The following is a 27,944-nucleotide window of genomic DNA, read 5'->3' on the forward strand; positions in this document are numbered from 1 at the left end:
AGGCCTCCACTAACTCTCTGCCAGTGAACGAACGGTCTTTATAAAGCTGTGGGAGACCACAGCTGCAAAAGTGAGGGGGTTCAGGACCTTAGCCAAACCCAGATTTTCATTTCTGGGTATAGGCTAGACAAAGAAAAAAGAAAAAAGTTATCTGAGACAGAGTTTCTCCATCTTACCACTATTGACACCTTGGACTGGACTGTTTTTGTGGGGGACAGTCCTTGACACTGTAGGATGTTCAGCAGCATCCCCGGATTCTAAACAGTACTTGCCAGTAGCACTTCCCCCACCCAAGTCATGAAGCCAATGTCTCCACAGTGCTCAGCAGCCCTGGAGTGAGGTTGGGGGCTGAATCACCTCTAGCTGAGAACCACTGGTCTAGAGAAGTCATTCTCAACTTGTCACATATTAGAATCTGCTGTGGGGAAAAAATAATGATGTCTCTTATTTTGAGACATTCAGATGGAACTGGTTCTGGGGCACAGGGAATTCTGAAGCTCCACAGGTGGTTCTAACATGTAGCCAGGTTGAGAACCATCAGTCTGGTGCCTGGAAGTCTAGAGGTTCCATAAACATTCCAGGCTTCCCATCCCACCGGTCTTAGTTGCTTTCTTCTTCCTGGGACAAAATATCCACACCTAAAACTTAAGGAAGAGAGATTTATTTTGGCTCACAGTTTTTAGAGGATTCAGTTCATGGTCAGCCAGCTCCAAGGTAGGAAGGCCATGGTGGGAGAGTCTAGCAGAGGAAAGCTGCTCACATTATGCCAACCAGGGGACAGATAAGAAGGGAGGAGAGATACACATTTCCAGGTCGTAGCCCCAGTGGTCCAGCTCTTCCGACTGGGCTCCACTTTCTAAGGGCACATTCAGCCAAGAGAACATCAGTGGGTTAGCACCTTCAGGATCCAGTCACTTTCCAAAAGCCCCACCTTTGAACACATGAGGCTTTCATGAGGCATTCTAGATCTAAACCATATAGGCACCTGTGTAGGAGGTGAGGCAAGTTATCATTGTGTCTTTCTGGCTAGAGAAGCAAGCTCCAGATGGGTGTGATATTGCTCCGTGAGTGAAGTTGGGATTTGAACTCAGCTCCTGTGAATCCTATCTAGGTACTACTTTTAAAGATTAGAACACAGCCAGGCCGATTATTAGGTCTTCCTTGGGAGTCTTCCCTTTTCTGATTGTTTTCCATTTTCCCATGTTTCTTTATTCCAAGGCACAGCTAGCAGTCATTTACACTTTAGTGTGAACAGAAAACTGCTCTCCTTGTTCTATCTAGAACAATGGAGAGAAAGGCTTCACATCAGCCTGTAGAAGGGGTCATGATGGTCTTGGGATGAAGTAATGTGTTTTCGACATGTTGGAAATCAAATCCAATAGGTAATTGGTTTTGATTAAGGGTCATTTCATTATAGCTTTGTGCCAAAAATCCTGTCCAACTCCATTTCACTCACAAATGATGGTGGAGCATCTCCTTGTGTGTGGCACAGTTATGAAGCCATTCTCTGTTGCCCAGACCTCCTTATCTCGGCTCCCAGTCTCAGGAAGCAGGTGTCTTCACCTGATTCTGTGGCATGCACTACACTTTGGCACTGTAATGTGCCAATTTGGCCTTTTGGACATGTAATGTGAAAGGTACGTAGTATATAGATGACTGAATATCAGTACCTATGCACCCCAGAGCCTCATCTGTGCCCCTGCAGAAAGACATGCCACGAGCAACCTAGGGATTAAATCTGCAGGTGGTGGCATCAGGAAAAGATGGCCTCAGAGGTACTGGAGAACGAAGTGGAGTGTGAAACTTCTGCAAAATAGATGTCTTGTACAGAGATTACCTTTATTGGGACGGCTTCATTTTAAGAAAAGGGAAAAGAGGCAAAGGCAAAGAGAGACTCTGCTAACGGATGATGGGCATGGCTAGACATTTCTGCCCCACGCTGTGCAGAGGGGATACTGGCCCAGGTCTATGTTACTTGTTCCTCCACATCAAGGTCATCTGCCTGGGCCTCAGTGCACCTTCTTGAACACTTGCTTGCAGACGACACCCTGTACTCTCATCTCCTGAAACAAAAACAGATGTGGTTGTTGCCCAGTGCATTGTCATACTCAAGGTTCAGAGCACCTTAAGGCAAGAACTTTGAAAATAGTGGCTGCTATTTTTCCCCATGAATTGAACTAATTATTTCCTCGAGAGTCAGTTGAATGGGATCAGCAGAGATCAGAATCTCTGCATCCTGAAGACAGAGCTGGCTAGGGGCACAGATATGGCTCAGAGCTGGCCAGTAAGACCCCTTGATACCCTTTTTCCCTTCACCACCCTCAAGAGGCTGAAAAGCTTTAGGAACTGAGCCCAGAGACACGGCTCAATAGGTTGTTGCAGAACAAAGCTGTGAAGTGCACACTGGAGGCACCTGCAAGTTTGGAAATGCTTGCATCCCATACTACACCAGTTATATCAGCATCCCAGTCAGTGGAGCTGTGTCGTTACTACCATTAACTCCTCCCAGGAATGCACTGAAGAGAGCCTGTGCCTTGTCCTCAGACCAGCACCTGTTCAGCCCCTGCTGACTGTGGCCAGGAAGCAAGGACAGCTGTATTGCCATGTTTTGTGAGGTTTTTTTTTTTTTTCTTTTTGTAAAGGAATCTGGAAATCTGGATGTTTGTGTGACATTTCCTAATTTTTAAATTGTTGGTTGAAGAACTTTAAAGTCTTTTTAGGGCTAAATAAACTATACCTGCAGCTCTTAGACTGCAACTTCTGGCATAGAGCCACAGAACTATTGAGCTGAGAGAATAATACAGGTCATTTCACCTAAGCTGTTTGCTCTGCAGTTGGGGAAGCAAAAACCCAGGAGGAGACCAGCTTAAGGTTGGGCCTTACCACGGAGGCTCCCTGCCATTGAAGGAAATAACACCCTTGCATCTCTCCTCAGAGATCTTTGCAGAACTTCTGTGAGACAGGATGTTGTTATGCAGAGGAGACTGAGGAAGGGACGGGAACTTCCAAAGGGCACCCAGTGTAAAGCCTGTGATTAGAACCCAGATTGCCCGAACTAGGTGCCTTGCACAGCTGAAGTAGTTGAGGAGTTCCCAGGAAAAGAGGAATTGTAGAAGGTGTCTCCTCTGGGGACATGTGCTACCTTAGCTTGCCAGGAGCTAATAGCTCTGCTCTGGATCTGTGTGTGCTTTTCCAAGACAGCAGATAGAATGGACATGACTTTTACCTTGAGTTTCCAGGGTGGAGGACAGGGTGAATGGGTAAGGCAGGCTTTTCTTCGCTCAACCCTAGGCTGGGATCATGTCTTAGAGAAGCCTAGGGAGGTCTCCCCAGCTCTGGCCAGCCACAATTTGTTAATAATGCACATAATATATCATTTGGGAGCAAAAGTTGATTCTCTCACTTTCTAAGTATTCAATGTGGGAGTGCAATCTAGCCTTCAAGGACCTATATCCTCAACAGCAAAACAGGGATACATTCCTATTTTAAGTCACTATAATGAGAATGCAAAAAGGGTTCCACTGCTGATGCTTAGTAAGGGCACCTTCTCATCTTTGCCCTCTGATTGGTCAAGGAATTTGTCTAGATCAGTGGTGGCGAACCTATGGCACTCATGCCACAGCAGGCTGTTTGTATCACTGAAAGCTCTAAAAGGTTTGCCATCACATGGCCGAAAGCACATGGCATGATTCTGAAAGTCACTCACACATCTTCTCCAGGCCCTTGGAAGAGAATCTTCAGCGCAAAACCAAGGCCCAGCCATTGTATCTTTTCCCAAGTCCATCGGGACCTCCACAGTGACAAAGGTCTCTGGGGGCACAGTCTGGCCCCATTAAGAACCTACCAGGTGCAGCTCGTCACCCTCGATCCACTGGGTCCAGCCGCGCCCCTCCTTCTCACCCTTCTGCACACACTGGAGCTTGTCACCATCCCAGCTCACCGTGGTCTGCCAAGCAACAAACACAGTGTTTGGTTCTGGGAAAAGCAGCCCTGAGGACTGGGGTAGGGGAGCCCGCCAACCTTGATAATCCACTCATGTAAATTTTACTATAGAAAATTTGCAGCTCAATATTCCCTGCCCACCACAGGCTTTTATTAAAGGGTGCAAGTCAGTTTTTAAAATTTATGAAAACCTTCATAAATCTCATTTGGAAGGGGAATTAGGAGCAAACACATTGCTGGGTGGGGCTGTCATTGCAAAGGTTGAGAATGGGACTGGGAGGTGGAGGGGCTTCTGAGTGACAGCAGAGGCCAGGTGTGGCTGGTGTGGGTGGGGACTGTTCTGGATCTTGCTGGTGAGGAGCAGACTTCTCAAGAACTCTGCGGTCCCCAAACATTTCATTGTTTTAACCTTTGCTAGGTCTTGAGACATCAAAAGATCCCATCCGTGCTCTCAAGGAGTTCTTCACCTCACAGGGAACCAGCCATATGTACAAATGGCAGTTGATAGCCACCTGCCTGCTCTATCAGGCCTTCTCTGTGCCACGTCTAAGTCTTTGAGACTATCTAGCTGGGGCATGGATTAGCAACTCCTTTTTACAGATAAGATTAAGGGTCTTTGGTACTCAGGACACAGGTCAACAACAATCTGATGTTCTCCTCTCCACTGTGCTGCACTTCTTCTCTAAGGACCCTGTATTATCAGTTTCTAGCCAGATACTGTTCTAAAGGAGGGGTAAGGAGGCCCTGGAGGAGATGCTTTCAGAGGGCCATCATGAGATGGAGGCAGAGATGGGACAGTACCGAGTATGCATATGTAGGAACTCACACAGTGGGGAAAGAGGTGTGAAACCCGACTGTCCTGCCTGGGTTTGGCAGAGCACAAAGGAGCCCTGCCTGACTCCCCTCACATCCCACACCCACTTTTGAACCCTCCCATCTTCCCTGAGCATGATGTGTCCTGCCCGGTGCTGAGCATGCCAAAGGGAAAACAGATAAGAGTCCTTGGAAGATTTTATAGTTTCCTTGGAGCAAAACATCCTCGAACTAGAATATGGAGCTCACAGTAGTGTGTGAATTCAGAGAAGAGACAACCCTACCTCCCAGTATGGCCATGACTGCCTGGTCTTGCTTGGACCCATGTCTCAGAGCTGGGTACATAGGATGCGCAGTGGGCATCTCTTATGTTTGTACTGACTACCTCCTTTTGAATAGCCTTTCCTGTGCACTCACTCTTACTCATTATAAGACCTACCTCCCCACCGCAGTGGGCAGAACTGTTTGCCTTTGCTCACTGTGTGGCTCAGAGAAGTCTATCCCTTTTCTGGACCTCCACAAGCCCATCTGCCCATATGAGACCAGTAACTCAGAAGACTTGGCTTTAGATAGCTAAGGTTCTAGGAATCCTGTGCTACCTGCCATGCTTAGCTAAGATCAAGACAGTCAGGAAAAGCTTGATAAGGACTTGGGCGAGGAGAAAACTAGGGAAGGAGTGTGGAGTGGACAGGACCACTCCCTTCTGGAGGACTACCTTTTCTTTTCTCAAGGTCCACCCTATTCGCCCATCAGCTTCCCTTCTGGGCTTGTTGATCGCTGTTGCCCTCTGCTGTTGGGATAAAGTTTGTGCTGATGCAAGTGCAAGTGAGGCAAGTGGAGCCTGTCTGACCTGTGTGCCGGGAGTTTATCCCAGAGGGAGACAGGACACTCAGGACTTAGGATTTGGCTTCTCGCCCTGGTCTAGATGCTTACTCAAAGTTCATGTCATCCAGAGAAGGTCCCACCTCCATCAGAATTCAGTGTGGTCAATGTCTGATGAGACTGTCATGGGTGAAGACTACTATTGATCTTATGCCACAGATATGACAAGGAGCCCAGTCACTGGATGCATTATGTGTGTCAGGCCCATGACGGAAAGTGGAGACCAAGAGATCTGTACTCAACTTCATGGAGCTCCTAAGAATACTTGGTGTTCTCAGCAACTGATTTTCTCTTTGTGTGTTTATCCAGAAATCTACTCTGCATGAGAAGGGCTTCTGACTCTATTAGAGCATAAGAGAGAATTGCTTGGGCCGGGGATTTAGCTCAGCGGTTTGGTGGCCTGCCTTGCAAGTGCAAAGACCCGAGTTCAATCCCCCGTACAAAAAAAAAAAAAAAAAAAAAAAAAAAAGAGAGAGAGAGAGAGAGAATTACTTGTTCTTAGCTCTGATAGACACATTTTTGCCTTTTTCAGAAATGTTACAAGACTATATTTATACTCTCCATACTTGAAAACAGAGGAAATGGCCAAAAAAGAAAATAGTAATAAAATGAGTGGACAATCTTCTTTCTTCAGAGATACCCACTCTAACATTTTGGTATATTTTTATCCAGTCCTTTGCATCAATATATGCATATGTTTCTGTTTTTACAAAATCAAGATTGCATCATTTATGGTTTTATAGCCTCATCTCTTCATTTATTCAAAGCAATTTTCTATTTCAAAGAATATTCTCCATAAGAATTATTTTAATTGTTATGTATATTCAGGAGGTGGTTACATAATTTGTAAGGTATAGTTTAAAATGAAAATGAGGGACTCTCATTCAAAAATGATTAAGATTTTAAAGACAGCAGTAGCAAAGCAGTTAAGTAGGTGAGAAACCCTTCTGAAGGACTGTATTGGTCACACACCCATGAAACTGGCCTGGTGGTATTTTATTATACATGCATACCATTATTAGCTGACTACTTATTCTGGGACACTTGGGTAATTTATAATTCTGTGCTGCTCTAAATAAGACTTCCTTGAAGACAGCTCTGAACACATTGTTTCCTATAGAATATATGTTCAGGTAAGAAATTGTTGCATCAGGGAATGTGCATATTTTTAAAGCTTTTGTTATGTATCTTGGTCACAAGCAGGCTCACACCTGTTCACCCTCTAACATGAGTGTCAAAAAAGACTGTGAAACAGAAGTTCATAAATGGTAAACCACATCTTTATTCCTGGGCTACTGTGTCACCCTTTCCAGACTGGTTGTCATATTTTAACAGTATATAAACAACACTAACACCTTAGTCCAAAAGAACGACCAGCAACAGGAATAATGGACAGGGGTCAGGAAGCAGAAGTCTATTTGGGTGCAGAGAAAACTTTCTGGGAGCTCTATAAACTGGATCCCTTCAAGAAAAAGCTCTCTTCCACCTGATATCATATAAGTTTCCAAGGAAGCCCTTTACCACCCCCCATCCCCTCTTGACTCTGATCCTTGATGAGTTGGACATGCAGAGACAATTATACTTGTCTGTATTGGACGTAGAGGTGTGGAGGAACTCAGGTCATGTAACTTTTTCAAGAGTCAGCAGGAGAGGAGGTATTATTGATCTTGTGAAGTTCTGGAGAAAGCCTAATCAAAGTTTCAGGATGAGGAAGAAAATAAAGAAAGTGACAGTGAAAAGGAAACTACAAAGGAGGAGTACTGCAACTACAAGGAGTAGTACTGCAAGAGATACTAGGCCAACAGAAAGATGAAAGAGACCTGAAAAGGAGCAAGAGTTGGGCACATTAAAGAAAAAGAATCCACTGGATTTGTGGAAAGAAGACTTGGTTGCTTTTACTGAAAGATTACAGGTCACTGAAGCCAAAGAAAAACAAGATGTACAAGTAGGACTTCCTGGGAAAGGAGAGCAAAAGGGGAAAAAACACAGACAGTTGACTTTTTGCCTTCTCAACAAGGAAAAAGTCATTCCTTGAGTGACCACAGAGATGAAAGCAGAGGCAGAGAATTGAGTGAAAATACTGAGGGGAACCTGGGGAGAACAATGTGGAAATGGAAGGCCTAAACAAAGACTAGAGAAGAAACTGAATAAGACAGCCATGTACCAAGGGAAAGAAGCAAACTACAGTGCCACTTAAACCTATCTAAGAAGGAAAGAAGGGAAATCTCTGGTGTGAGTCAGAATCAGATATGATTAGTACTGAAAGTAATTTTAATGCTCCTCCATGAGAAAGAGCCATGGAGAGATGCAGCAAAAACAAAACTCAAAATGGATTTGGATTCAGATGAAGATTTCTCAGACGGTGATGGAGAAACTGAGGATGAAGATTTTGTCCCATCAGATGCTAGTCCACCTAAGGCTAAAACTCACCCAAAAGATACTAAGAAAAAAAGCAAAACCATAGAAAAGTACCATCTCAGTAACTGACCTATAGGTGATGATGCTAAACATAGTGAACCATTTTCTTTAAGCCCTTTTGCTGATGTCTCAGCCGACACTAAAATTACAAAGTAACCTACTGAAAAAGGCACGACAGGAAAAAAGATGGCAGCAAAAAGTCAGTCTTCTGCCTCCACTACTGGAACCAAAAAACGAGAAGCACCAAAAACAGATCCTCGAATTTGGATATCTTTCAAAAGCCTGACCCTGCCAAAACCAAGAACTGACACAAAAGGAAACACCTACCTCTGATGATTCTGACTCTAATATTGAGAAAATCACTTCTAAAGGAGCTATAAGCAAGCAATTCAAGGTGGAGAGCAATGACTTCTGTCCGGACCTAGACTCATCTGTGGCTTCTCAGGCCAAATCCAGATGGGCAACGAAACCTAGAAAGTGCCCAAGGAGTCAGGTGAAGACAATCTGTTTCTAACTGTGGTGGTTAATTTACAGAATGATCTTACAGAGCCCAAGACTTGTTATCAAGTGACCTGAAAGTTTTCGTTTCTTTCCTCTGAGTTCAGTTTGGGAAGGTATTTCTGAAACAGGATTATGAGAAGAAAGTGAGAGGAGGCCAAGCGGCCATATACAGAAGACTGCTTCATTTCGTGGGCTTGGTTATCTCCCCTGTTCTGTCTTTGTTTTGTGTCTATTTTCTTTGATCTTTCAAATGTGACGTTAAACTCTTCCGGACTTGAGCAAGTTATGCCGTCACCTCAGCATGAAACAGTTTATTAACTATGCTAAATTAAACTGGAGCACTTTGATTTAAAAGTGCCACTCTGCCTCCTTTCCTATTTTCACTAAATATGGAGATAGAGCAAGACTAGTTCTACTTTATCTTAATTTTACAGATAATATTCCCTCGGATAGAACTTGGACGTTCTAGTAGGTATAATGTCTGCTCAGCCTTTTTATATGCTGAATTTTTTGTTTCAGCAATGAAAAATTGCTCATCTCCTTTTAAATTCATCAGAGGCTAAAGAAAACCACCTTGGCTATGGCTATATGACTTCAACACAATTGGCAGGATGGAGGAAATTACACCAATTATTTGACCATCTCAACTCTTCTCCTGTTCCCGCAGCTGCCCTTGAGTCAGAATCTCCCAAGAGCAGATTTCAAGGGTGAAAGGGGTCTCGAGCCCCCTTTGGGTGCCCCTTACCCAATTATACCACTCACGCACCGAGAGGTCCGGCAGGAGATTTTTATTGTAGGGAGGTGAGCAGGAGGCGGAGGGCAGAGAGCGAGAGAGCGAGAAGAGGAAGTACTGGGATACTTATAGGGCGGGCAACGGAAGATCCTTCCTTGGGAGGAGCGGTCTTTGTTATCCTATCGCAAGCCGGGTTGTCTTTTGAATTTCGCGTCTTGGAGAGGCTCTAGTTTTCGCGCTTTACAATTTCGGCGGGAGAAAGGACTCAGAGTCGGGAAAGAACCCGGAAGTAAGATATAATGGGGGCGGTTATATTTTAACATGTGCGATCTCCTAACAAAGGGAGCATGGGTTGCTGAGGAGTGGGGTCAGTATTTATTCAGACTTTGTGTTAATGCCACGTTCAGCAGAAGCCATACGATCTATTTTTGGATGTCTATAGACTTTCAACCCTTTTTTCAAGACCTTCCTGCATTGTTAAGTGTTACTTGAATGATATTTTTATAAATAGTTAGTATATCTTTCTAGATAGCTAAATTCCAGAAATTTTAGACTTTAACAAAATGTTGTAAACATTACCCCCCGCCCCCCAAGAAGGAAAACAAGAGAAAGAGTCACCCAGCAAATGAGGGGAGCAATTTGGGCTGGATGATGAGCCTAGCATGACTCAGTGCTTTCTCATTTCCTGTCAGGGCAGGGCACCTGGCAGGCACCCAGTAGATACCTGCTAGTCCTGGGGCTTGCAGAAAAAAAATGTGAGCATTGTGCTAAGGCTCTGAGCGATCTCCTGCAGTGCATTCACTGCTGGGTGTGGCTGCTGGGAGTCAGAAAGGAATCGTAAAGAGCTCAGCACAGAGAAGTGGCAGACTGTCACAGCCCAGCGTGAAGATGTGTGATCAGAAACACAGGGCTGGGGTGCCCAGGAGGGTGCCTGTTCTCACAGGAGTTTTAAGAAGTGGGATGGGGGATTCCAGGCAAAGTGGATAAGGACTCACTGGGGTGGGAGCAGTGAAGAAGTGACAAGCAAGGCTGCAGAAGCCTATCTGGGAGCCAAAAAGGGAGGGATGGAGCTGTTACATTGAGGCCACAATGTCAGACTGAAAAATTTGTTCTGCATTCCTCTCTTTGCCCCACAGGACTGATTTTTTTCTGAATGGAACTATCAGGGAGGCCTCTTGTCAGATGGGCCAGGGAATCTGCTGGGCTGTCCTCTGGGTTAAAAAGGCCAGGAAGCTCAATTGCCCTTTACACTGTAATCCTTGTTCCTCCCTCCCTGCTCATCCACCTGTATGAGGTCGATACGGTAAAGAACATGTTCCTTAGTGTAGACAGAGCTGGGTCTACTCTTTGTGGTTGTGTGAAATGACTTTGGGTAACTGGATTAACCTCTCTGTGCATAGTGTCCTCAACTGCAAAAGAGGGCTAAATGATGCCTGCTGGGGCAGACCATCCCATGCGTGGCCATCTGAAATCACATGATGTTCATGCCCTTGGCTTGGATTGGCCACATGACACTGGCAAGCAGGGTGCAAGCAACGCCTTCCTGAGCACTTGTTCCCGGGGAGCCCTGCCGTCTGAAGCCCAGCTGCCATGCTTGAAACAGTCTAAGCTCTTCTGCTGCAGAGCAGGCCTCGAAGCATGAGAGGCAGAGGCTCCTTGGAAGAGAGCTGAGGCACCCTGCTACACGCTCAGCTGGGCACAGCCATATGGAGCTGAAGAACAGCCTGACAGAACCACATCAGGAGGAAATAGGGTGGGTGTTTAAAGCTAGTAAGTTTGGGAGTGCTTTTTTACATGGTAATAGATTAAATACCTACTTCACCAGGTTGTCCTGAGGATTAGATGAAAGCTACATAAACGTATAGGTCTGGCATATAGAAGGTAGTAGCTATGAGGCCAGAGCTTAGACAATGATGAGGTTTGCTTGTTGAGGATGAACAATAGCTAAAGTCTTTTTTAAGAGTCAAGGACTGGCAAAGCATTTAGTGATGGACATGCTATTTATCATTTATCAAAAATTTTTGGAGCTCCTCCTCCTCCTTCCAGGATATTTGGATTTAAGAGACTTTCAGCTGCTGGCTGCACCCATACCTGGGGACTTTGTGATGATTGCCTGCTCTCAATATTAACTTTTAGCCTAAGCAGACCCTTTACATGGAGCCTCCTTAATGATTGCTGTGATACCTCAGCAAGGCGGCTTAGTTCTATGACTTTGTTACCCATGTTTACTTTTAGAGGGACTTTTCAAGCTTTGTATCCTGTGGGAATAAACCAGATATTTCCCCCAAAGTCAGATTTCACCTAAGCGAACTTGTGGTATAGCTTAATAGTAAAATGTATGTGTTTAGCATACCTGAGGCTCTGGATTCAATCCCTAGCACCATCCAAAAAAAAAAAAAAAAAAAAAAAAAGAAAGAAAGAAAGAAAGAAAGAAAATAGAAAAAAATGCATATTTACTCTAAGAACAGAAAAGAAGGGTAGAGGGTCAGATCACTTAAAAATGAATGTAAGAGTAAGGGAAATAAATGTTGGAAGGATGAGTAACAAAGATAACTCATTTTCTTGTGAAACAAAAGTAAGTTCTTAAAACCATCTTATCCTCTCCAAGACTCATGCACTTATTCTATGACCCTCCTATGATGTCAGAAGCCAGCCACATTTGCCATGCCAGGAATGGGACCAGGATTCAGCCTTAACTGGAATGCCTGATCTCAAAGGTTTTTTAAGGGGTCATTCCATTTAGTTTCCTAAATTGATCCAATCAATCAGGGCCTACCGGGAGCATTTGAGGCAGGAGCACATTCCTAATGCTTCTTAAGTCACAGGCAGAGGCAGATGCTTGTCTGGGTGGGGTGCACATGAACTGCTACTGCTCCAACCGCCACCTTGGGCTCTGAGATCCTGAAAATGAAATCTAGACAGATCCAAGGGCAGAGAAGAGCACAGCCACCTTCAACTCAACTCCCCAGCAGATATCCTGACTTCATCGACTATGCAAAAGTATAAATGGGCTGGAGCCCAGGGTGGCTGCTTATAAGCAAGGCTGGTCTAACTAATAGTCCCCATCACTGTGGCTGTGTCAGCAGCTTTCTGAGAGACGTGTGCCCACAGATGAACGAGAACAGCTGTGCACCACTATGACAAGGGGCTGTCACTCCAAAAGCCATTACCCAGCTCTTCTGACCACTTAGAAATCCCAGCTGGGACTGCTACATGGGCCATTGACTCCCACAGGCAGCTAGCTGAGTGGCTGTATCCTGGGGATGTCACAAGGCTCACATGCCCCATTCCAGTGTCTAGTACTAGTAGTGACTAAACGGAACCACCTCTCTGCAGTGCTCCGGCATGACCTGAAAACAGTGGGACTCAACTAGGCTTTCAGGAAATGTATGACATTTATTAAAGTTCTCACCTACTCTCAGACTCTCCAAAGAGCAGTAGGTGATTGATTACTCCTGTCCCTCCATACTTCTCCACTCATCCCCGTCAGGCCCTCTCTGGTCATAGAACCACCTCTGGAGGGTGGGGCTGAATCTGTGATCTCTGGTTCTAGACTCAGGTTACAAGAAGTGAAACCTTGTCTCATGGCAAGGGTGTCTATGAGGCGAGAGCCAGGACAGGCTCAACTCTGCTTCCAAAGCCCATGCTCTTTAGATATGGGGGTAAATTTTACAAACCACACAGTGAGCGGACACTCTCTGTGCATATATCTGTGAATTTCTAAAAGATGCAAATTGGCCTTGTCTCCTACGGTTTGATTCTCACATGCAATTCTCCCTTTGAGAATATGCATGCACCGGGAGCAATTACAGTATTAGCACAGCTTCTGACGCTTGTGTTGAGCGAATGACTGAGTGGGAAGGGCAGGGAAGGCTACAGAAAACGGCCAAGTGCCAGGTCCACGCTGGCTGCTTTCCACAATGTTCCACTCCATCTTCAAGCTTTAGGGTTGATAAAAATGAGACTTTTGTAATCTAGGGACTAGGGGCTGAGCCATAACTGAAGCCAGTTTTCTTTGGCTGAGAAATCCACAAGCTTTCTGTGAGGCCAGGCTGGGTAAGTGCTAGGTGATCATTCTGATCATTTCCAGTGTTGGTGGAGCGGGGGTTGCAATGATCTAAAATCAGCACATTTAGGGGAAAAGCTAACTCGCTATAAAACATATTAAAACTAAATTAATGAGGCTTTAAAATGTAAATGAGTATTTAGAGACTTAAAAGATGTTAAAAGCAAGTACTAAGAACCAGTACAGCCACAAGGCCTTTGTGGGCATGAAAGAATGGAATTTTACTGTGAAGAAGTTAACAGTAAACGACAACACAATTCTTAGGACAGACAAAAGAAAAAAATGTTTGGATTAATAATCTTGACACATGTTTCCTCCTAAACATTTCAGAAAGTACCCAGAATCGAACTAAACCATCAGAGTGCTCAGAGCCCCACAGAGGCCAAGCTTCTAGATGAGACATGGAAAGACAGGCTGGAGAAGGTCACAGGCCTACTAGCCCTCAGCCTCGCGGGGCAGAGTATTAAGCTAGGTCTGGATCATACTAAGTTGACTCCTTCCTACCTCCTGGAGCAAATATACTTCTCCAATTTACAAATGTGGCGACTGAGGACTGAGGTCATTCAGCCACGGAGCAGGCAGATGAAATTTGACTCTAGGGCCTGTGTTCTTTGCTACCGTGCTTTGCAATTCCCTGATCTGACCCCTTAAATGATCAGCAGACTTTTGCAGCGTGGTTCTGTGCAAGGAGGCCATTCAGCAATCGGGAACGCCATGCCTCCTGCATACCAGGTGCCAGAGACAGGGAGGTAAGGTGAACATACTGCTTTCAACGCCTACTGTAGAAGAAGGCGAGCAGACAGAATTCTAGCAGAAGAGTAAGTTCTGGTAGTCAACAGGTGCTGAGGAAATGGGAGTGAGAAGTTGCCTCATCAACTTTTGAGGTGGGGGCAGAGGTCCAGCAGGAAAGCTTCCCGGAGGAGGTGTGGTTAGGAGTAATGCTAGAACTGAGGCCAGAATAAAGTTAAGAAGTAGAAAAAAAAAAAAAAAAAAAAAAAAAAAAAAGAAGAAGAAGAAGAAAAACAAGCAGATTTTAGGGAAAGAAAACAGCACAGACAGATGTGGGAAGGGTGAAAGAAGTATAAATAGGTCTTGCCGGCTGCACCCTCTTGACAAAACTTTTTCAAGAAGCCAAACCCTACCCCTCCAATACCACACTGTGCTTCTTTCTCACCGAATTTCTCTGAGGTCCAGCTGCCCATCTTGGAGACATGGGACATTCCAATGCTCGCTTTTCTGGCCCCTGCTGCTTGGGCCCAGTGCAGAAATCAGCCTGTTGTCAGTTCCACTAGCACAGGGTGGTGTGTATGGGGGTGAAGGTGGGGGAATATGTGGAGGTACGGGTGGGAGGATGAGGGAAGAGGAATAGGGAGATGTCCTGCCAGAGAATGCTAAGGGACCCTTTTCCTTTCCATGGGAGTTTCTGGCTTCTAGTTTTTCTTTCAATGTAAATACAAATTAAGAGTTCCTGGAAGATAAGAAGTGCTATCTCAGTAACCAAGGAAGAATGAGCAGGTCAGAAACTCTTGATCAAGAGAGAGCACCTTGGTGTCTTGGATTTTACTCACTGTAGGATACCAGCCAGTACCACAGAATTTGGGGCAGAGCAAATACTCACTACCACTAGCTGAATGAATGAATGATGAAAACCACTCTAGGAGCACGCTGATAATTTTTCAGGCAATGAACAGCCTCCCACCCCTTTTTAAAGACAAAATACCACAGGCAGTGAGGCTGCTTAGCCTTCTAGAGAAGGATTTGTCATTGTAGTAATGTGGCCACAGGTCTCTGAGAGCTTAGCCATCCTACACAGGGACATACAGCTAGGAAGAGTCTGAGGCATAAACCCTTTTCTGCCTGACTGAGCCCACAGCCTGACCAGTGTTCCCATGCAATCGTTTTGCATCCTGGATACCGAGGCTATTGAATAACACCTGGCAGGCCACACACCTGGTTCTGGCCGAGCCATGGAACAAAGGTTCACCTGCCCAGCTGAGCACTGGGGAAGCACCAAGGATAATCTTGGAGAAAAGCAGGCCTGAGCTCCAACCCATCTAGACCTATTTCTGGTTGGGTGACTCTGAGCAATTTACCCTACTTCTCAGAGCCTCTATTTCCTCATCTGCAAAACGGAGCTGAGCCACAGCCAGCAGATGAAATGGCTGCAAAGATTTGTCTCAATGCAGGATGCAAACCAGGTCCCCAGTGCTCTGGGTCTCTACCCACCAGTTCTCTGTGGGAGTGATGAGGCACACGGCTTTCATGCCTCTGCCCTTGGAAGCTTGCTAGCTCTTCTCTGGATGCTCATGTGTCCCTTCACACATATGATCACTCCTAGAATTTGTCCTCTGAGGTGTGTGAAGAGATTATAATAGTTCGTCTCGATGGAGCAGTTATCCGTGGGCTTCCCCACACGTTCATCATTTCATCCTCACCATGAAGTAGGCATCTCCTGCTTTACAATCATCCCCATCTCACAGACTAGTAGAGGCGCAGAGAGATGCAGTAGCTTTCATAAGGACACCCAGTTTGCAAGGGGCAGAAATGAAATTCCAAGAAGCGCTGGTTCCAGAGCTGACCAACCATCGCTCAGTTGGCCTACCAGGCTTCTCCTCAGATGGAGCAGGGCTGCAGACAAAAAGGAACATTCAGGAGGGCCAGACACAGCTGCCGCTCTTGAATTTGAGGTTATCAGGCAGCAATGAGGCCTCCGTTATTGGGAGGGGCAGGACACACAGCAGGCTTTGTGCCCCTGATGTTGGCAATTCCATCCCTCACCACCATTACTTCATCAGGGGACACTGCATTTTTAGATTTCCTAGCCTGATGGAGAAATCATTGCAGAGCTGTAACTCCTTACCATAACAGTGGTCATTTCTCTCTTTGCTAAGAATCTGGAATCAGACTGGCTGGATTCAAATCCTAGCCCCACCAGCTACCTGATCTGTCATTTTCTTCATCTTTAACATAAGAACTTGGGAACCTTCATGACAGAACTGTCGTGAAAATGAAAAGAATTCATGCACAGAAAGTGCTCAGAAGAATTTCTCACAATCCCCACAAACACTAGCTATTATTAAACTGGATTAAGGGGATCTCACAGTCATATGGTCGATGTCAACCTTTTACATTGTTCAGCTATTTTCAGTTAGCACTCATTTAACACAGTGGATCCTGGTGTGCACTGTGTGAGCCCCTGCTGTCCAGAGACTCAGATACATTGACAGGGATCACAGCTCTCTGAAGAGCCTCTCCTGTAGAGAGGGACCTCGAGGCAAAAGGCAAGAGTGGTCCAGGAAAGGGGAATACAGAATCCACAGAGCAGTCAAGCCTGGTCTGGGTCTCCACCAGTGAGTAGTTATCATCCCAGGCAAGGGGATTATCCCAGAGAAGTGAGCAGAGATGCACAGAGGATGACAAATGAAGGCGTTCATAAATGGTGGCATGAGGTCCGGGGGGTGGGTGTGAAGGTATAGGGTAGGGAACGGGCCTAGAGCGGCAGGCAGGGCCATGTCCTGAAGAGCTCAAGGGTTATCTAGCTTTTATGTGTCAGCAGGAAGACACAGCATGATTGGATTCCTGTTTTTGTACGTGAAGGATGGGCCTCAGTGTTGAGGATGGTAGAAGGGAGATGAACAGAAAGATTCTGCGGTAATTAAATGAAATAACCCATGAAAAGTGCTGAGATTGGCACATAGTAAGCACCAGAAATGCTAATTGTTATTATCATTATTATTATTAAGGGCACAGCAGTGGGGATGGGGAAAAGGGGAAAGAGATGTTAAGAAGGAGAATTCATGAAATGTGTTGACTAATTGCCCATAAACACGTTTCTTTTCCCTTTAAAATGATCATTTCTATGTCTACATAGTGCTCTATGGAATTAAAAAGCCCCACTCTTTAACTACCCATGATTATCTGGCATTTAGAAATGCTAACAACAGACAGCCTGTACTATAAAGCACACAAAGTTAGGGATAGAGATCTCTGGAATCAAACCTGAGGAGCTGGCTATTCAGTATGGTAACCCCAAGCAGGAATTGGTCCCCACTCTGTAAACTGGGAAGGTCACAACTCCTGTTTGGGACTGGAGGGTTAGACAGATTGGTGGCCTCATGGTCCCCTCAGAGGGTGGTTGTGCTGAGGAGTGCTGAAGATTATTATCACTGCGATGCACAAGGATACCTTTGTACAAATGGTTTTTTTCTTGTTTCTTTTGAATGATTTTCCTGGAATATAGTCTCATAATGGGATCTCTGAGTCAGAGAGCAGAATGATTTTCTGACTCATTGCACATTGGCAGATAGGATTTTTTTTCCCATCACTTTCTGAGTGCAGGGCTAGTACTCCTATAAGACTGGCAAAGAGTTTTTGGAGCCTAGGTTCTCTGCCATCCCTGTTTTCACTTCTATCTTGTTACAGTTCTCCCCCAGAGCATTCCACTGCTTTTCTTAGACCCTCAGATAGGAAGGGGAAAGGAAGAGAGAGAGGAAGGGAAGAAAGGAAAGAAGAAAGATGTAGTACTATTTCTGTACCCCAGGTGGCACTCTAAGGTGTCTGCATATAAAAGGAAACACCCAGAGACACCGGAATATTTAACCAGTATAAATGCACTCTAATGGTGGGATCTCAAAGTATGACAGACACCTAGGGTCCCTCCAAAAAGGAGCAGAATGTGGGATATCCGTGTATGCTTGTGAGCGCTACCATAGCTCAGTCTATACAACACAGAAAGCTATAAAAATAATTCCTACAGAGGGAAGCAATAGTGAATAAAACATAGTCCTTACAATCAGAGAAATTTTTAGTCAATTCCAATTCAGGAATACCCAAGCTCAACTGAAATGTCTGCAACAGGACTTCAGCTGCTGGGGCTGGTTTCAGGATGTTCGACTATAGGCGGGTGGGCTGAATAAGGAAAGGCATAAACTCCTTCAAGCCCCTTTTTTCTTCCAACAAAGGGGACCTTCCCAGTGGTAATCAGTAAACGTTAAATGCCAGGAGTGTTTTCTGCCTGCCTATCTCTTCTGGTTCCAACGGCATGGAGCCAGGGTCCAGGAAGGTCTCAGGCTGGAATGGAAGGCCTCAGGCTGGGAGGTCAAACCAGCACAAGGCAGCCTTCTACACTGAGTTCCAGGCCACAGAGTGGTTTCTCCATTGTTTATATCCATCTGTTTGGGTCCATGGTTGGAGGTGAAATCTTGGGCTGCCCCAACATTTTCAGATTTTTCCCACGGGATCCCGTCTTTCCCCTTCCAGCCCACATAACAACCTTCCATGCTGGGCCAGGGAGGTGAGGTGTCTCCACTCTAGTGACACAGGACAGGTTCAGACACTATTGCGGCTCCTCTCCCACTCCCACAGAGTCCTACACAAGATTAGTCAGAAACAAAACAGCTCCATCCTGATGGGCCTTTAAGGGTTAGCCAAAGAATCCTTTCAAGTCCACTGAGCTCTCCCTGTGTGCCAGTCACATTTAGCAAACACATGGCACCTTGAACTTTCCCAAGGATCTGGAACCAGCAGGCTCTTGTGGAACACGCCACACTTCAGTAAGATGTGAAGCTTGTGTCCATTCCCTAAGAAGATGGGTGGGCCTTTGTGAATCAGGCCTGACCCCCAGCCTCTGGCACTACTGGGAGGCAGTGAAACTTTTAGGAGGTTATACGTAGTTGGAAGTCTTCAGGTCATATGAGGATGAGCTTTTGAAGGGATCATTGGACTTTAGCCTCACCCTCTTTCAGCCTGGGATGAGGAGAACAGACTTTCTCTGCCAGGGGATTCTGTCATGGAGAACTGCCATGCAACAGGGCCAATTGACCATGGACCAAAACCTGTGAAACTGTGAGCCAAAATAAACCTTCCCTCTTTTAAAGTGATTGCCACAGGAATTGTGTTATAGTAATGGAAACCTGACTGACAGTGACTTCACAGGCTAGGCACCTCATAAAAATCATCAATCACACTGCCTTACTTTCTTAAGTCACTTATTCTTGGAACCTAAGTTGCCAGGTGATGGAGAAGCCCTAGCAGCTAGCAGAGGGCAAGCCACCTGTAGAGAGAATCTCCCAGCTCTTAGCTGCCTGGCATGGAGCAGGGATAAGACGTTTTCTCTGTGAGCTGTTCATACTGCAGATTTGTGAACAACATAACTGTTATCTCTAGGCATTAGATTTCAGAGTGATTTGCTACCTACAAAGCAATAACAAAACAGAAATAGGCATGGTGGCCACAGGATTGCAAGTTTGAGCCCCATCTGGGCAATTTAGTGAAACCCTGTCTCAAAGTTAATAACTAACTAACTAAATAACAAAAAGGCTGGGGATGTAGCTCAGTGTGAAGACCCTGGGTTCAATCTTTGCTATTGCTAAAACCAAACCAAACCAAAAACTGAACTCTTCGCCACATTTAACTGTCACAAAAATTCCAGTAGGTGGACATTGGCTTCTCTTCATAACTGAGAACACAAGAACTCAGAGGGGAAAAAGGTGCTGGTGAAAAGGGATTCAAATCCAGGTGCTACTCAAACCCAGAGCTCCCAAACTGCTCTGTCACACCATACCTCTTCAGCCCCACACACCACTGCACCAATCACTTTATCCACAGTCGCAAAACATTGCAGGCTGCTGCGAGACTGGTGTCCACAGGCAGCCCTCTCCCATCCCCAGTACCTCTCCACTTTCACCCACCCTGTTCCTACCCTCTAGCTTCATTCCTGGGAGAAAGTGCTTCATCCCCTCATAGCTCCTGGGTACTTCCAACCCCAGCAAGGACTACTACATGGAGTTATGATGAGAACACCCCAGGAACCTGGGCACAAGCCAGCTCCTTTCTCATTTTTCTTTCTTAGGGTTATGCAAAGTATTGTCTTTGAATCAACAACGTCAGCATCATCTGATACTATGTTAGAAAGAGAAGTACTCAGCAGCCCTGCCCCAGACCTTCTGAAGTAGACACGCTGAGGGTAGCACATGCTTAGGCATGTGAGAACTACTGTCCTAATTATTTCTGTGGTAAACCCATCTCTGGAGTCGGATGCTTTCAGATACAAGAGTCAAGAAACCAGTTCAAAGAGCTTAAGGTACAAAAAAGGGAATGTACTGGCTTAAATACATGGAATCCTAGAATGGAATTAGCAGTAACAACATTTCCCTTGTGCCCCACCCTTCCTAGCCTCATTTGTTTTCCTTCTATTGAATTTCTCTATGCAGCTATGGAAGGCAGAGTGAGGGGACTGGTCTCAGAGAGCCCAAGCTTACATCACATCCATTTATCAATCTACAATGAGATAGAACTCACCACTCTCCCAAGGAAAGACTGTGATTAGTCCAGCTTGAGTCACAAGTGACAGGCCACGGACCCTGTGCTCACCCTGGCAGAGGTGCTTATACCAGAACTGGTACACTGTAACATGCAGGCCCACCAGGACCACAAGGTGAGCAGGGTAAATTCCCACCCAAAAAAGGAGATGCTTCTCTAGGTGGAGGAGAGGGCAGGGAAGCAATGTCAGTCAAAAATCAAATAGCTATAATTCAGTAACACCTGAGCACCATAGGTGAGTACACCTTGTTCCTTGTTCTGAGGTATTGGAAGGGGTCCTGGTCCCAATCCAAACACAGTATGGTGACTTCACAAAGCACTGTCCTCTGTGCTATCTCTATAATCCTCAGAATTTGCCCCATGAGACAGGCAGAGCAGCAAGCAGGATGGCCAGGTTGCAGATGTGAAAACAGAGGCAATTTGTCTCCGAAGGTTAAGGTCACCCTGGCAGTTAGGTAATCAAGGAGATTTAGGACCAGCAGTGCTGACTTGAACACCAGCATTCCTCTCCTCATCCCAAGCCTGTCCACATGTCTGTGCTCACCTCCAATCAGAGGTGGAGCTGAGGTACTGGCCCTCAGCAGATGCCTGGGGAGACATCGTGGCAGAAAGCTTTATAATTATACTAGTTAGAATCCTCCTTCAGGGGCCAGCTAGGTGGGCTTGGGCTAAGAAGGTACCTTACCTCTCTGAGACTTAGATTTTATCTGTGAAATGGGTCTGATGAAACTTGCAGAACAACCTTTGCTGTGCGGGACCAAAGGAAAAAGTACTAAACTCACTTTCTGCAAGCCTCGTAAAGATGTACCACGTGTCATTTTCTTTTGTTCCTGCTTAACAAATACCAAAACACAACAAACTAGTGTGATTTCTGAAAGCTATTCTGTGAATTTTATTTGGTTGCTTTAATTCTTCCTTTTGTAATCCTCAAAAGCATGCTGCTGACACCAATTTCAAAGGTTGGAGAACTTGAGCTAAGACATGAAAGAGACCCTGTGTTCCCGTCCTGGAAAGGACCCAGCTGAATGTCGGTGCCTGCTCTGGGCAGGAGCGACTCTCAGAAAATTTCATAACCCAACAGCATCCTCAGCTCTGCAACTTAGGGAGTTAATTTTGCCATTGGCATTGTGTTTTTTAACATCAGAAGCAAAAGATCTCTTTAATGGGTCAAGAAAAAGATCAGAAAGCTGGCAAGAGTTTAAACCAAAGTGTAAAAGTGGCTTGGTGGATTGTGTGTTACCATATATAATTAGATAGCTGGCTAGATGGACGGAGGGAAGAAAGGGAAGGAAGCACAAACTATTTAAAAAAGGTTTAGAAAAAACTCTGTGTCACATGGAAAGACACCTAAGAAATATAATTGAATGAATAGATTATACATCATATTAACCTTATATTATAATATAATTGAACGTGCACAAATGTGGATTCTTTTCTTCTTTCCTTTCCACCTCTGACAACCCCCTCCTTCCTTTTAGCTTTTGGCAGAGATATGGACCAGTTGGTCAATCACTAGATAGCTTATGTACATGAGGAGGGCTTCTGGGTAGATTCACCAGAAACTGCACTGGTGACAATCTCTGGGGAGTGGGAACTGGCCAAGTGGGGGATGGTGTCCTTTCCTTTTCAGTCTGTACTCTTGGGGCCGCGGATTTAGTTCAGTGGTTCTGCCACCTGCCTCACAAGCACAAGGACCCAAATTTGATCCCCGGTACCCCCCCAACCCACAAAACAATAACAACAACAAAAAAAAACTCAGTCTGTACTCTTGGGCTATTTGAATTTTTTTCTTTTTCAATTAAAAACAAAGAAAGCAACAGTGGCCAAGGGCTGGGAGTGGGAGGCGGGCCCCATGGAGGGGTCATCCTGAGTTCAAAGCTGGATATGAAGGCGTAGCTACAGCCGGGCACATGGGGAGAGGGGCCAGGCCCAAGTGAACAAAGCAGCCCCTTCCAGGGAAATCCTGACCTGGTGTCCATTGTGGAATGACAAATGGCCCTTCCGCCACCATAATGCAGAGCCACGCTCACAGTTATGATTCCTGCCCGAGGCTCTGTCTTTTTCTACAAAAGCTGCTCACTCTGGGGAGAGCTGAGGACAAAGAACCAAATGATTCTGAGGGACTGTCTTGCCCAGGAAAGGGAAATATTTGCAGGCGAAGATCACCTTCCTGTCTCACAGTCCCCCAGACCAAAGTCCGATGTGCCTTATTTGAAGAATGATACTGGCTTTCCCTGGGCCTGACAATGCATTTTAATGGACAAAGGCTGCAGGAGGCGGTAGAGAAGAGCCCAGTGCGTATTCGACTAAGCCCAGGCTTTACCCATGTCCAACAAAGACATGGCCATTGCTGTTCATAGGTCCTGTAGGGTCTGACAGACCAGACTGGAAAATTGAGCTGACGGATCCAGGGCAACACAGTTCTGAGTCTTCCTGCACCCTCTCACTGGTGAAAGACCACACAGATAGTTTTTCAGGTTTCTGGTAATGGACATTCGCCGGGGCCAGATGAGGGACAAAATTGGCCAGTAGCCCAGGGTCCTCTATGCCTAATTTTGTAGTTTTCCCCCTTTTCATACAGGTGCAGGCTACAAAGCAGTAATTACTGCTTTACTACAAAGCAGTGATTCTCAAGGATTAGTTGCTCCCACACTACCCCCTCTATCCCAGAACTTCTGGAACAGGAGGTCAGAGCTCTGAATTTGTTTCTAAGCAGTTCCCTATGCTGCTGCTGCCTTCTCACTTTTACCCATGCTCCGAAGGAACACACAGAGCAAACAATGACAAATGGCACTTGATCCTTGACTCCAGATAACTACGTGGGTGAGGACTGTGATAGGCTGGAGAATGTCCACCTACAGGGAGGAGTTAGGACAGTGTCTCAGGGGTCCATACAACATAGGAACAGATGGGTGTGTGGTGTTTTAGTTCTTTTGATTTCTTTTTTGGGGGAGAGGGACTAAAAAAACAGCCAGAAATATGGATTTTTCTGTGAAATCTTATCTTTGGCCATCATTGGCAAATGCCTTTTAAAAATTTTAAAACATTGTGCAAGCCAAACAAAATACATATGCAGGCCAGATTCCACCCTCTGGCTGCTGCACTAGAATACAGAGAAGATTCCCATGGAAAAGAGACAGGAGCAGAGATCTCTGAGCCAGAGGGCCTCTGGGCCCTTTTTGGGGTAGGGATGGGCTGGAGGATGTCAGCCTGACCATATCTCACTAGCAGAGACCCCCCTATCCCTTCCTCCCACCCATCATGGTCACACCTAGGCCCATATCTAGGCCTCATTGCTTCCCCCACCCCACATTTTGAGATTTTTTTTTGAGGGGTACCAGGGATCAAACTCGGAACCTTGCACATACATGCGAGGCAGGTGGTGGAACCACTGAGCCAAACCCTGGGCCCACCCCGCTGTTTACACTCCAGCCACACTCAAATCTTGCAGAGTGTACTTCTGAACCTCCTTTCAACCAGGCCTTTTCTGACCTCTGGGCTTTAGCGTGCATAGTTTGCTCTGAAATTCTTTTATTCCCTTTTCCAATCTGCCGTAGTTCTCACTTGTCCTTCAAGGGCCTCTTCAGCTGTCACCTCCTTGGGACCCTCCATTACCACTGCTTACAGCTCTGTGAATCTGGAGCCCCCTTGTGCTCCACTAGGCTGCAAAGGCCCTAAGATGTTTCCACCTCCTCCACTGACCTGGGTATCCAGGAGGCCCTGTGTTTCCAGGCTGAGCTCAGCCAGTGTTATTCCACACCAGTGGAATAACATTTACCAGATAATGTTTTCTTGGCCTTGGTTTTTCTCTTGTCTTCTTTCTGTTTGCCTGCCTGCTTCCTGTTTTCCTCCAAGCCTCAACTCAGACTTACTGACCTTCAAGACCAAGGCAGGCTGCTTCTTTGCCTGGTAACTCTACAGTTTGACGGCTTCCCCCAACTACCTCTGTATCTCTCCATGAGGGCACAAGTATCTCACTGACACAGGGGCTGCAAAGACAGAGGAAGCACTATGAAATGCTTGTAGGACCCAAAGAAGAGGAACTGAACTAAACAATGGATAAATGTTCCAAGGTGAGGATGTAAGGTCTGTAAGATGCTGTGCATAGTCCTAGCCGCTGTTCCTGGCTGGTACGTCCTGAACATGTAGGGCACAAGGTATTGTGCTCGAAGTAATTTTTGACAATCACTTCTCTCAGGACATTTGGTGGTTCCCAGAAACCTCAGCCAAGGTGGCCTCTTGGCACCCAGGTCTACTGTGCAAGCACCATGATTCAACTATCCCATACCCACCCCAGCCTTCCTCCTCATGGTGGTCCTAAGCCATATGCTATCCAGCAGGCAGTGCAGAGAGAAGGGCTTCTCTGAACTTCAGGGGCCAAGGCAAGGTGGAACAGAGAAGGCATGGGCTTTCCCACCTCTCAGCAGGCAACAACAGGGTGAGTGAATGGCCATCTTCTTGGGAATGGCCTCCCTGAATCCTGGAACAGCCAAGGGAACCAAGAGACCCAGCCTAGTTTCATCAAGTTTGTCCCAGGCTACTTTGCTCACCTACCATGCTAAGATCAGAAATGAAGGTGGCCATTAATACTTGTTTTGTGTACAGAGTCCTCTCCTTCATTTTCTTTTTGCTTACCAGTTAAGGGCTACCTCTTTCAGAAAACTGCAATCCCCTCTTCTGAGTGGTCATAATCTCTCCAGCCCTGACCCCATCCCTTTCTTTGTCAGCCCTGAGCACACCACTGTCACTGTTTGTGTGTTTCCACCACAAAGACTGCGGTATGCACGGTGGCTAACTCATATCCTCTGCTACTCAGGGAACCTCTGTAAGGTCACACAGTGAGAAATCCTCTTTATGAAGCAGGATTGGAAAGTGTGCTGTGAATAGAAGCTGAATTAATGTGAAATCTGAACAGCACCTGGCACATGGAAAGCATTCACTAGTATTAGGAGATGGTCAACAAATGCTTCTGCGGTTACGGGATGAAGGAAGGAAAAAAGGAATGAAGTAATGGACCAAGTATAAGATAGCACATTCAGAGAGTTTCAGTGACCCTAAACAGATATTTGATGTATTCTGTTAGTGCCCAAAAGAAAGCTGGGGAATGAGGATTGTCCTCCTGGGACAAAGTCCCTTGTGGACAGAGAGCAGGTCAGGCAGGGAAGAAAGGCGGAGCCTATCTGAAGGCTTCCTCTCCCACTGATTAAGAGGCCTTGAGACTTTGAAAGGCACAATGTAACACGCCATTTCCCTCCAGGGTTTTTCTCATCAGTGGCTGCTCCAAGGACATTCTTTGCTGACCCCTTCCCCTTTCCATCATTCCAAACAGTACTCAGATAGCAGTCCTGACTGCCTTCCCTTCTGATGAATAAACAAGGTGGGGAACAGTTGTCCAGGTTAGGGGTCTTTATCCTCAGACAGAGCACATCAGCCACTATCCTCAGGTGCTCAGCTCTCTCCTTTTTGTAAAGACAGGGGCCCTGGGAGAGCACTCTTGCACGTTTCTTCGCTTCTCTGAGCCTCAGTCACCAAATAGCAGTTCTTTCTAAGCCCTCTCTCACTAGTCTATCGAGTACAATGACCGGCCCGGGGCAGGGTGAGCAGTAGACCCACCAGAAAGACCCTTGGCAAATGGAGGGCCGAATGGTAAACAAGACAGCTTCCAGGCTGAACATAAATCAGCTCTGGACCCAAGACTGACAAGGAGACTGAAAGTACCCTGACCTCTCAGCACTCCAGGACGTTGACCGAAGCCTGGGGTTGACCTTCCGGAGTTTGCTGTGGTGGCACTAATTGGGGTCTCCTGGTCACCAGCTTCCCACACTTGGGGAATGAATGGCTCAGACCCCCCTCCAACCCCCACCCCTTGCTGCTTCCTCTGCCTGGGCAGTGGGGACACTGACCTCCCATGTAGGTGCTGGTCAAAAGGTCCACAGGAAGTGGCCAGTGGGCCACAGCAGAGACCAAGCTGGCCCTGCTCTCTAGAGCTCACACTTCAGAGTGGTTCCCTGTATTTCTTCTTTCTTCCCTTCTATGGAAAGCCAGGGGAAAATAGAGCCCATTTTCTTGTCTGGAATTCCTGCCTATCCCTCAACTGCACTACTCTGGACGTGTCAGCGTCATCTTACTAAGACTGTTTATCTGTAAAATGGGCAAACTCCGTTCTGTCTCAAAGGCTACACACAGTGCAAACTGCAACCTGCACGAGGGTCCCTTCTGGTCCGCTCCCCGACTGCTGCTGCCCGTCCTGGGACTGGGAGTGGGAAGGTCCGCAATCCCTTGGGACACAGGGGCCCTGGCTCTACTCCCAACCAGCCCAGTCCTAGGTGGGTCGTATCCCCCGTATCCACGGCCGCAAATCCTCACCATGCACTTGCGGTCATCTATGCCCGTGAGATCCTCCTCAAACTCTTTCCCAACCTCGAAGTTCATGATGTAGTTCCTGAAAGTGCTCAGGGTGCGGATGATCATATGGTCACCATCCTGCTCTATCTCTTTGTCTGGCTTCAGCAAGTTGGCGATTTTGCGCAAGGCCACATTGACATCTATGAGGTGCACGAAGAGAGGAAAACTCAGAGAACCGTTCCCAAAGGAGTGAAGTCCCAGGAGCGGAGCGGTCGCGCCCAGGAACACAGTTGGGATTTTCCGCTTGCTTTGAGATGTCTCTGGGACCAGCCTATCTGTACTTTTTTTTTTTCCCCCCCTTTTGGCAACAAAGTTTTCTGCCCTCATGCTAACCCCTCAGTAAGAACAAAAACTAGCAACTCAAGCCCAGCTTTGCTAATTACATTATCCACGTTCAGCGCCAAGTAGCAGACACTTGCCACCAATTAAGCCTAACAACCCGGATCCCCCAGCTCGAAGCCCGCTGGTCGCCCTCCCTGGCGCGGGGGTGCCTGGGTGTGTGGGGGGACTGTGGGAGGCGGCTCAGGAGGATCCTGCGGAGGGCTCCGGGCAGGGCCCGGCGACCCCCGGATAGCGGAGGGCAGCGCTTACCCAGCGCCCGGAGGTACTCCTCGAAATTCTCGTTGCTGTGCATCTTCCAGTACCCGGTGAAATCCACTGGCATTTTGGGGAGCGACTGGGGACTGGCGGCCACGCAGCGGGAGGGAGCGGCTCTTAGCTGGGCGCCGGCAGCGGCTGTAGACGCGATCGCACTGTTGGGCGGCCCGGAAATGCTCGCCCTTGGGGGACAGGAGGCTCCTTGGGGCTGCTACTACAGTTGGATACCAAGAGCTCACAAAGCCCGAAGGAGGATCCATTATGGCA

The 27,944-nt window shown here is 46.6% G+C and overlaps 1 protein-coding gene across 1 annotated transcript; it reads right to left on the reverse strand.

The window, feature by feature from the left end:
• Positions 1 to 676: 676 nt before the first annotated feature.
• On the reverse strand, positions 677 to 27,944 carry Rbp1 (retinol binding protein 1). Its single transcript, XM_010608216.3, is given in 5 exon segments — positions 677 to 2,063; positions 3,845 to 3,946; positions 27,042 to 27,220; positions 27,672 to 27,786; positions 27,788 to 27,944. Coding segments are annotated over 5 exon segments (600 nt in total). The 5' UTR covers positions 27,938 to 27,944; the 3' UTR covers positions 677 to 2,009.

This window comes from Fukomys damarensis, unplaced genomic scaffold (genome assembly GCF_012274545.1).
Source record: "Fukomys damarensis isolate Sample0158 unplaced genomic scaffold, DMR_v1.0_HiC HiC_scaffold_37, whole genome shotgun sequence".
Classification (NCBI taxonomy): Eukaryota; Metazoa; Chordata; class Mammalia; order Rodentia; family Bathyergidae; genus Fukomys; species Fukomys damarensis.